The 11,351-nt window shown below is 40.0% G+C and overlaps 1 protein-coding gene across 1 annotated transcript in view; it reads left to right on the forward strand.

The window, feature by feature from the left end:
- GSAP (gamma-secretase activating protein) overlaps positions 1–11,351 on the forward strand; it is a 42,186-nt gene that overhangs the window by 15,937 nt on the left and 14,898 nt on the right. The window contains exons 12-19 of the mRNA XM_010139780.1: positions 576–653; positions 2,932–3,012; positions 3,474–3,566; positions 4,853–5,070; positions 5,459–5,528; positions 6,231–6,313; positions 6,955–7,008; positions 10,852–10,977. Coding sequence (XP_010138082.1) covers positions 576–653; positions 2,932–3,012; positions 3,474–3,566; positions 4,853–5,070; positions 5,459–5,528; positions 6,231–6,313; positions 6,955–7,008; positions 10,852–10,977 — 803 coding nt within the window. The remainder of the gene's footprint in view (positions 1–575; positions 654–2,931; positions 3,013–3,473; positions 3,567–4,852; positions 5,071–5,458; positions 5,529–6,230; positions 6,314–6,954; positions 7,009–10,851; positions 10,978–11,351) is intronic.

Consider the following 11,351-nt stretch of genomic DNA (forward strand, 5'->3'; position numbering starts at 1 on the left):
CCTGCATGGAGTACCTTGGCTGACATAAGCTTGTGCCAAGGACTGACTTTTCTCCTAAAAAAGGAATTAATGGCTCTTTGGGCTGGAAAGGGGAGAAGTGACTATTATTTCTAGTGTGAGAAAGCTCTAGTGTATCATGCTGCTGCCAATATGAAATTACTTAGAAAGCAAACTGTGGTTTATTATGTTGTTCTGTGCATATTTGACAGTCCTTGAACAGAAAATATCTAGAGATTGAGGCAGTCTGTGGAGAGGAAGGCTTGATCAGTTTTCTGTCTGCAAGCATGATTTCTTCTGGGAAGGGTTAAAAAAGTACTTCTAAAGAGAAGAACGGGCTGTGTCAGAACCCAGGTGTCCAGTGTGCCATATTGCCTTCTCTGTTCTCTCTTTTGTGTTTCAATAGGTAAATGATGATTGGAGATACGTAATAGGTATTCCTGTAATTCTTACCTTTTTTGAGAGAATATTTTTTTGTTTCTAATTTGAAACAATCTTGCTTTAGTTTTGTGCAATGTAAAGGTATCTAGGTATTCAGGTGCAGAAGTCAATTTTCTTTTCCTTTTTTGTCTTTTTAGGAGGATTGTGTGTGTGTTGTAGTCTAGCCTCTGATATTCCTGATGAAATAATGTACTCCATATATTTTTTACATAAAGGTAAGATTAACCTGTTAAGTTATGCTTTATTTTGGAGGATGTCACTTTGCTGAAAGAGCCACAGAATGTCTTGCAAAACAAACAACTACCAGTCTGCAGACAATAAACTACTGTGGTTGGTGTTTAAAGACAGAAGCTGCCTTTAGCTGCAAAGTTGTCTTTCCTGCTGTAGACTTCCTGCCTCATGCTGAACGAGTAGCTTCAAACCAGTGGCCTCGTGAGTGGCAATTAATTTGGTCCCTTATTTCTAGCCAGACCTTGCAGCGTGTGGAGCACAAACAGCTCCACAAACAGTGAAATCTGCAGGAGCTTGCAGGTGTGGTGTACTTACACCATAAGACATTTATATGGGAAATAGAGCCAACAGCTCTTAGCTTGAACGTCTGTTTAGAGTTCCAGTTAAACATGTCATTTTCATAGCAATGTACAACACCCACTATGTAAGAATAGATATTGTCTAAGTGGTGCTCTGAAGACTTCTTTTTTTAAAAAAAAACCCGTTGTTTTATTCTGATAAGAATAATACTTGTCATTAGCAAGCGAGGGAGGGACATGGAAGGCAGAGACGAATTATTTTTCAATTGAGAAGCTGCATAGTGTGGGGTGGTAGTGTTCAAGTGGACAACATACCTCTGTTTTAGTTTAAGTGTTTGCTTTCTTGTGTCAGGAAACTCATCATGTGTCAGAGCTGCACTAGCTTGTTGCTTTGCTGCTGGAACGTGGGGTTGAATGAACTGCGTTTTTGTGATCTTGAAGGCATTAACTAATTGGAGAAGTCCATTCTGGGTGTGGCAGCCCTCTGCATTGTGCTGCTATGTCGGGCCGATTTCCCCAGGTGTACTTGATGTGTAGCTGAAGGGTGGTTGCATTGTTTGGAGCCAATCATGGCCCTTGTACATCCCTGTGTGTACCAGGAAGAAGCAGGATAAATATGGTGTCATTGGCCAGCTGCATCTGAAATGTCTTTCATAGAACAGAGTTGTTTGGTGCAGAGCTGTTTGTGTATTCATGTAGGATTTGTCAGTTATGCAAGAGAATTTTAAGACTGATCCTGAGGTGACAGAGAAGCAGTTGTGTATCACGTCTATAAGCCACATTTTGGAGACACACAGACATTCAGTCTGTGCTGCAGCATCTGTAAACTCTGGAGGAAGCATCCCAGCCCCTGATCCTGCAGTCGTTTGATGTAGCGTAAACACAAAAGTCACAATGTATCGGGTGTGTTCTGCAGTGCTGGTGTTAGCTTGCGTGTGCTCGCGTTGACAGGTAGGGGGGTGGTAATCATGAGTATAGCGATTCATTGCAAGCAAACTTCAGTCAGTGTCTTGTGTGAAAAACTGTTTGGTTTAGATAGCCCTTCACAGGCAGTGTTGCTGTAGGTCTTGGAGGTCTCATTTCTCTTTTTTTGCAGCATAGAAAAAGCTCATCTCTTTGCTACGGTCAGGAATCAAAGTCCAAAGCAGTGACTCGTGATCTACTTCTCTCCTTGGTGGTCCTGTAAACTACCATTTTGTTTTCAATTTTCATGCAATATTAGGGAACATCCTGATCATGACACCATTCAGCCTCTAAGGTGTTTCAGCAGACCCTTGAAGACCAGTCGTTTTCTCCTTAATTAGTTTATTCTCCAGCTTTTCTCAGAGATCGAGGTAGTTTGAAGGCTATATATCATTCTTACTGGATGCCAGAGGTATGGTGGAAGTCTAGAATAAAATAACAGCTGTGCTGATGCAAAGCCCATGCAAACACAGCAGGTCTGAAATTAGCCTATGTTTAAACAGAGCTGAACTAAATTACAGCAATAGGGTATGCAGATAAGCAAACTGGAAATTCTTTACAAGAGTTGAAATATTACCAAAATGTGAAGCACAGCTATAAAAAGGATTTGTGTGTGGTGTTTTTTTTTTTTTTTTTTTTTTTTTTTTTTTTTTTTTTTTTTTTTTTTTTTTTTTTTTTTTTTTGGATGGGGGTGGGTGGTGGTATTTTTACCCAAGCTTGCTCTGGGATGGAATGCTTCCTTAAACACGAACATAGGCTGTGCAGTCCATAGCCAGTTTCTTTATGCTAAAGAACTGATTTGTGTGGGTGCAGGTCTACTGAGTATGTAGCAGCTCTGTTTAGGATGAAGTAAATGTGTCTGTGCAGACAAGCCTGTAAGTCTGAAATATGCCTGTCTGGGTGTATTGGCACTGCCAAAGTTTCTAGCTGTAAATCATACTTGGCTTGTAACAGATGGTGTTTATTGTTTGGGTTTTTAAAAAATATTGTTTTTCCCCAGGTTACAACAAAACTTTTACAGTTTCCCTAGAAAGAGCAGAATCTCATCATCAATTGAAGGAAGTGGCTTTTATGAATCTTGGTAGGTTACTTGTGTTACTTCCCTACGTGACTGCTATTCTCTGTCCCCCGTAGGGAGCAAATGGCTAAGCCTTCTCTAGAAGAAAGAATTTTTTTTTTTTCTTGACTTTAAGTGGTTGTGTTATTTTGCTGCTTTTTATTTTTGCTTAACTTTTATTTTTGGCGTTTGATACTGCAGTACCTCACTATATTAGTAAACCATTTCCTCTGAAATTGCCTCAGAATCTGCTCTGGAGATCAGCTGCTGAGTCCTTGAGTGTCTCAAGCCTCTGGAAACCCAAATGAATTGCTAGTGTTTCCTGTGTTAATACAACAGCAGCTTTTAATTAACTCCTTTTATATTTCCTAGATATAATCAATTCCATCAGAGAGAAGTGGGCCAAGATGAGAATCATATGAAACAGCCTCTTAAAGCAAATAAGTGAACAAGTGCTAAATTACTACTGTTATTTCTTTAAATAGACTATTACGTGGCTGCTTATTTGCCTGGCCAGTTCCTGCACCTCCTGAATATTCAGCATCCTGACCTGCTGTGCTATAGTTTATTTCTGACAGGTACAGTAAGACTGCTGCTTGAAGTGATTTTACTGTTGTGAAAACTTGTTCAAACTTCTTTACATGAAAGTTGTATTTCTTAATGTTTGCTTTATTGCACAGTGTTGTGAAGAAGGAGAGACTGAAAAAATAAGAATGGCGTTTTTTCCACTTTACATTTTCAAAAGAGAATCTGAAGTGACATTTCATACTTCATCTATTACGTATGTCTAGCTTGTTGTGAAATGGAAGAAGACCTTTCACTGAATTTGAAATTCTTTGCCTTAGTTTCATAGTTTCCCTTCCCCCATCTTTGCACATGCTTCTTGGTCCTCCACTGTTCTCAAATTTCACATGGAGATGTAAATTTGATTCTACATTTCCTTCCTCCAATTGAGTTCCTCTAAATGTGTGTATTTGGAGTGTGTGGGGAAAGGAAATCTGTATTTCCTTCACCTGATCAGGCTGATGCAATTTGTTTTAGACTCTCATCTGAGAGGCACATTATTTCATTTCCCACAAACATGTCTTTATGGGAAGTGGGTTATTTTTGGAAGTGGGGGGCCTTTGTTTAAAAACAGAGATCTGTTCCTGTGATTGGCTGAAAGAGGTAAGTAGTGGGAACTCGTGCAGTAGCAGCATCACGGTAAGCTAATACCTGTTGTGCGTACATAATGAAATACAGTTCTGCTAGAGGTGAGTGGAAGGCATCGCTGTTGTATGGCAGGCTTGATTTCTCTGATGCAAAGGGTTTGGAATCCTGCTGTATAGTACTGTGGTGGTGAACCTCAGTGCTAGCATAAATAAAGTGGTTTTGATCTGATGTTTCAGTCAGTAGTCACAGAGCAGAGCCTTCCTTTTCTGGCCGTTAGAATTGCTGGTAAGAGATTCACTAACACATGTTCCTATCATGATGCTGTATATGAATGGTTCTGAACTGTACCAATATGTTTAGGTGCTAATTCTCATGTTGAATCTCTGTTATTAGCCTTATGCCCTTCTCTGTTCTATCATATGTACTGTGATTTGTCCTGTGACAGTATTATGAGCCTCAAAACTGTTCACTTTCTTTGCTTCAGCAGTACTTCCAGCAGGAAGGAGAGAACTGAATATGGACTGTGCTTCTCCTTTACTTCCTTAACACAGCCAACACCATTCCTCCTCCTCTTCAGCATAATACCAGGGCAGTTAGTACAAGAGGAAAACTGTTTCTTACTGCTGGGGATCTGGGAGTCTTAAGAAAAATATTGGTAGCAGCCAAGTCTTATGTTCTTAGTCCTTCTTATTCTCAAACCAATGTTCTTCAGGTGAGGATGCGAGAATTGACATGTTGCAAAACTGCTCCATCCAATCCCCACTCACATCAACAGTCTTGGATTGCCATGAAGGAAGTATGTATGCTGTAAGCATCAGTGACACCGCCTTACTACAGTTCCTACAGAACAGCAAACAAGACAGCGAGAGATTGGCAGCTTTGCATTGTGCCCTGTTGTACTTCCGACTCACAGAAGACTTGGAAATGCAGGTGGGAGAAGAACTTCCTCTAAGTTTGTCCAGTGACTGATCTCTCACACAAATCAAGGTCAGGGTGTGAATGTTAGTAGCCAGGGAAGAAAGGTCCTGATTCAAATGTGTCTTTTGGCAGTGTCAAAACGCTCATCATTCAGGCTGCCCGAGCAGCTTTATTGGTCAAGGCTGTCCTGAAAATATTTTTTTTTCTGTATCATTACTAAATGCAAAATGTTTCTACTGAAGAGAAAATACCTGTAGACTCTTAAAATGCACACGTAAACAGAGATGCGACAAACTGCGCTGTTCTCATTCTGACAGATTATTTGGTGGGATACCTGTAGACTCTTAAAATGCACGCGTAAACAGAGATGCGACAAACTCCGCTGTTCTCATTCTGACAGATTATTTGGTGGATTTCTGAGAACCTATCAACATGTCATTCTTTTGACCCCATTCAAGAATTTATCATTGGTAGGTGTTTCTTTTCCTCCATACTGCATTTTTCTGCATACCCTAGTTGTGACTTCAGAAGAAGGCACAATGTCACAAACTGACTGTCTTCTTTCCAAACTTTTTGGTTATGGTTTACTGACCTGCATTTTGTGGTGTTAGAGGCAATATCAGTAATTTAGAAGATACATAGATCTCTCAAAATCAGATTGGCAGTGAAACCTTTCAAATGCATTCTTTCGTTTAGTGGGATGAATAGATTTAATGTTATTTTAGGTCCCTGAAGAGCAAATTCTCCATCTGGCTCCTGATTTGGATATCTGGGATGGTAAATAATTGAGACTGGAGCAGAGGAACAAATCTACTCTAGCCTATCATCCCAAGCCATTTTTTCATAAGGATTGGCATGTCGTAATATTCTCTCCTAATAACTGATTCCTCAGCCTAGCCAGAGCATGTCTTGTGCCCTGAGTCTTTGTACAAAGGACCCCTGCAGTGCTGAGCTGTAGCCAAGCAGCTGACTCGGCCCTGCAACCATCTGGACATCTCTTCCTCCTTTTGTGCACAGAATGGGACCAGTTCCACCAAGGAGGAAGGTGTTTCAGAGGCGGGATCAGGATTTGTCCCTAAAAAATTAGATAAGGAACAGATTGTGAAGCCTACTCTTGTTAGGTGGTAGTTTATACAGTCTTGGTCTTATGTATCTTTTTATGTTGCATTCAGCCTCCCTGTACTGCAGAATGTGTGCAGAAACTCACAACCTGGATAAACTGTTGCCTTACACGTCACTGCTGGACTGGATTGGGGTAAGATCACAGCTCATACTTCAATTAATAGCTAGATGGAGTCTGTTCTCTTAGTACAGCCTTTGACCTGTATGCCTTACCTTTTCACAGACATGCTCTAAATCTGTATCTATTCTTTATGCCCATTTTATTTTGTCAAGTCTTAATCTTAGTGGCATTTTGCACAAGTCTTTTCTTTTTGTCAACAAGTAAAAGCATTTATAAAATGAGAACAGCTACTAATGGATGATTAAATCTCAGTTTTCAGTTTTGAGGAATTAATTTATTGTTTGTCATATGAGGTTTATAGTGAATACAGAATATATTTAACCAGCAAAATCATGTAGTTATTTCCAAGACAGTGTCAGTAAACTTAAGATTTATGAGTAAGTTTGCAGAAATAAAATAACTTTAGGCAAGACTCTACAGTTAGCAAATAGTTTATTTTTTCTGATCTGACACTGTTCTAATGTGTTGTCTGCTTTAAAATGAGATGACTGAGAGAAACATCCTACGTTTTTCTTTTTGCAAAACTGAATGTAGTTTTGGCTAGCTAGCTAGTTTCACAAAGGAAACGGGTAATGGAGATTCACTTACATACCAAAACAGGCCTATGTCTTAGGCTAAATGATTTATATTCTTATGTTTTTCTGTATTTATAGGTTATCCCTGGAGTAACATGTGCAACAGACATTATTTCTGTACCTGTGTTGGACGTAAGTTCCAGTATAGAACCACATTTGTATTTGCAGATGAAGAGCTGCTTTTTTTTGTTCTGTGGCGTGGGCGTGTGTTAACTACAGAAGCAGTGTCCACACAGCCCTATTCAAGAATAGGAGTGAACAGGAAATTGCCCTGTTTGAAATAGCTTATGCATTTACTAAAATATCAGTTATACAGACTGATGTTTGCTGGCTCAAAGATGTATTTTTTTCCCTTGTTGAAGAGACTTCTTCCATTCAGCAGGGAAGATCCTCTAAGAATTAATTCTTGTAGGATTTGATTGGTATCTCTTTTGTGACTTCATTAGCTGAGGTAAGCTTGGCACAACAGACATGTAGAGATTTCTACAAATCTCCACATATCCCCACTTTGAGGGATACTTCATTGTGCTGGCATTAGTACCAGTGGTTCATGACCCTCTCACTTTGTTTTGTCCGGAGCATCCTGTGGTTGCACTGATGTCAGGGCTTTGGCTAGCTAAATCTAGATAAATTCCTGCACAGCCTGGAAAAGGCGGTGAGCTGGATGGGGAGAGCAATTGTAGGAAATTGTACTTTCCGTTAAAAACAACATGAATGATTCTTCCCGTCTTCCATTCCACTTCCTCAGCTCCAGTTTAGAGAAATACTTGAAATTTTCTTAAGTGTTCCCCTACAAAATCTGAAAGAGGCTTTTAATAAGCAGCTTGTTGTGGAGGGCTAATGGGAAGAGTCAGAGCTTCAACGCATCACATGGGAATAGACTCTGGATACGTGACAATATTGTTTCACGTAGCACTTTACAAGAGGTGAGAGGCTGTTTCCTCCTCAGTGCTTATAATTAGGTCATAAAGCTACACCATTCACAAAATCTTTTAAAATCAGTGAAATTACCCACTGATCACTCATTCCACAACAGTGCATCACAGCTGTGCTGCAACAGATCCTATGACTGCTACAGAGGATCAGGCTTTGCATGCTTTGCTTGGGAAGGCTGCCCTAAGAGCTGGGACACCTGGGAAAATCAGATCTTGAGAAAATTTGTCGCTAGATTATCCCTGTAATTCACTAAGGTCAAAGTTAGCAGTCCTGTAATTTGTCTGAGATTGAACCTCAAGTCCCTGGGGGCAAATGCCTTTAGCAGCTATACTTCCTGATTGTGGAACTCATTTCCTATTTCTGCCTGAAACTTAAACAGATTGGAAAGGTCAGAGTTGAACTAAAGACAAATATTTCCTGCTACTTTTGACTGCAAATTGCTCTGACTCTTGAGTGAGGACAAAGATGGTAATACATGGGGTGAAGTTTATTGCTTTGGCTGCTTTTTACCACTCCAGTTACACAAACCCACCATGGCTTGAGTTCAAGTGTGTTCAAGTTGGTGTTGCAGTTGTTGTATGTTGTTGGCATCACAAGTCAGACCCTGGTGACAAGTCTGGTCCTACAAATAGTATTTCTTTCGCAAAGATTTCGTGGCATTTTGCAGAAACAATGGTGAGTTGTTGCTTTGAGAAGCTTTTTGGAGCTTTTAAACCCATGAATTGTTGAGAGCCTTTGTGAGGGCTATGCCCCCATTTGCAAAATTCATCACTAAATTCCTGTTCAGCGAGAGGTGTTTCTCACAGAAATAGTCCAACTGTCCAAAACTGCAGTTTACATAACTGCAATTAATAAAAGTCTGATTTTTATTTTTTTTTCCTTTTTAAACACAGAAAAAAATCTTAAAGAGTTGAAAACAGGCTTGATAGAAGGGGAGAAGGAAGGGGCAGGAAGAGGAAGGGAAGAAAGTAGGAGGAGATCCAGGAGAAGAGTGAAAATGTGTAATGCAAGCAGTTGTCAGAGATCAGCATTTTCCCTCATGCTGTGCTCAGCCACTAGGGTGAAGAATGATGTTTCAAGGAGTAGCTGCGTGTGTTAGTTATACAGCTCTCTGACCACCTTCACTGCTGGGAAGACATAGTCCCAGATTTCCCCCGGAGAAGACGAGCACCTCTTAAAGGTCATTGTCACCCTGCATCCTTTCAGAGGGATAGAGCAGAAAGCTCTCTTTGTCTTCAGTTAAAAACCCAATAATTAGGAAAGGCTTCAGGGGAGCTTTTCATGAACTGCAACCTGGTAAGGCCTTGCTTTTACTTCTAGTCATGCAATGTTGTTTAGGTGTTCATGCTTAGGTATTAATTCCTGACTCTCTGGACATGTCTGCAGAATAAACAGCACCTAAGACAAAGAAGCCTTCTTTTTGTAGTTCTTGCCCTGAGGATCCTCAAGAAATAACAGATTTAATTAAAATAATCCTTTATTTAAACTTTTTTTTAATGAGATCTAATACAGTGCAGGTTTTCAGTGGTGTCTGCTTTTAATTCTGATTTCAACCACTTCCTGTTACAGATTCAATATATGCAGGAAACTTGCTGTCTTGCTTCACCCCTGCCACACATCAAACAAAATCCAGTGTGGCCTGAATGCAGTTTTTCTGCGGTGGTGCTGTCGCAGTTGCGTAAATTGGTCACTAGATGATACCCTTACACAATATTCTTGATAATTCTCTGATTTCATATTGGTAACATTTAGGCAACACACTGCAATAGTAGGCTGTAGATCTTGTTAGTTAGCTCCAGCAGGGTGAACATATGGTGCCATATGCACTCCTAGTTTCCAGCTGCTAAATATAACTAACAAAGCAAAAACGGGATTTATTTTTCTCTGCTACAGCTACAACAATAAAGCGACAATCAGCACTGGCAGGACAGGGAAGTGGCTGCCAGGATTGAGTCTCTGAAATTTATTTTCCTTGGCAAATTCTAGTTTATAGTAAGAAGTGGCTTTAAAGGCTTCTGAGGCTTTCTTCTAAAGTTATCTTTGCTTTAGTAAAGTAGGGGAAAAAGAGCAAAAATCCAATGTGCTAATGCAAGACTGAGGAATATTGTGAACTCAGACTGATGTCACTACTGTAGTGTTCAGATGTCACTACTGTAGTGTCTGTTTTGGGAGATAAATGTATTAAAGAGCGGTAAGAACAGCTCATGCCATGTCTTGTTTTTTGAAACTGCCAAAAAGAATTGCCTTAGTTCTCATATCTTCCTCAGCAACGATCACATCACTCCCTCTTTTTAAACAGCGGCTTCAAATCTTTATACCCAGTCCAAGAACTAGCTCAGGAGACCAGTGTGTGTTTGTTTGGGTTTTTTTTCCTCCAGCCTGTTCACAGCTGAGTTTAAATTAACTTCAGCATTAGAGTCAAAGGCTTTAGAATTGCTGTGGAAGTGTTTGGATTTTGTTTCTTTCCTGGGATGAGTCACTGTTACTGGAGGTTGGCAAATGGATGCTTGTGATGTAAGTTTTTAATGCATCTTGAAAATAGTGGCAGCCTGCAGCTGTTGGGGTCACGGTGGTGTTCTTCTTTTTGGAATTACTAGAAACCCAGAATGGGATTTATTTGACAAAATGTAAACATTTGCATCTAAATCAGTTGCCTAAGTCTCCTTTCATAGTCAGCAGAATTCTAGAAAATATGGCCAGCATAGTCTGTGGTGCAGTTCTTCCAATCTCATCCCAAACATGTGAAATAGGTCAGGTGAATTATGACCTGGAAGTACTAATTCCTTCCCAGTGACTTAAAAGGATTCTAAGGTGGTAAAGTATTTCCTGTTTAGTCACCAAATCTTGACCTTAAGTTTAAGTAAGTGCTACCCCTGCCGTCAAATCAAGGAAATAAAAGTACTGGGGAAAAAATAGTGTATCTGCTCTTAACTTCATTCACTTACGTTAATCACAGTTCTTTCCAGTCACTTAGCGGGAGGGTGATTAGGTGTTTCTTTAAGAGTACAGTAGCCATGCTTTCCCTGCAATACTTTGCAGTTCCAAAACTCCAAAGGCTTCTGGGAGAAACTCAACTCAAACTTGGAGAGTGTGAAGTACGCAGAGCCGCACTTGCATTACCACAATACTGTGCTCAGGAGGGAATGGCGTGACCTTTCGGAAGAGGTAAATGTGCATGCGCTGAAACAGTCTCCAGAGCTGCCTCTGAAGTGGGTGTTTTTAAACCAAGCATGGAAGAGTTTGTTTTTTTTTTTATAGTGAGGATAAAGAAATTCAAATCTGATTATGAGAAGTGCAAAGACCTGCAGTTATTTTACTTAAGGGTCCCCGGCGCTCCCTCTAAAGGGGGTTTTTTAAACCAAAGCAGGAAAGATTTTTTTTTTTTTTTATAGTGAGGATAAAGAAATTCAAATCTGATTATGAGAAGTGCAAAGACCTGCAGTTATTTTACTTAAGGTGATTGCCTGTAAGTCTTACTCAGTTAAAATAACGTGAGAACTAATCAAAAGCAGAGCTGGCAGGTACCTGTATTGTCGTGT

This window comes from Buceros rhinoceros, unplaced genomic scaffold (assembly GCF_000710305.1).
Source record: "Buceros rhinoceros silvestris isolate BGI_N320 unplaced genomic scaffold, ASM71030v1 scaffold14387, whole genome shotgun sequence".
NCBI classification, from domain to species: Eukaryota; Metazoa; Chordata; class Aves; order Bucerotiformes; family Bucerotidae; genus Buceros; species Buceros rhinoceros.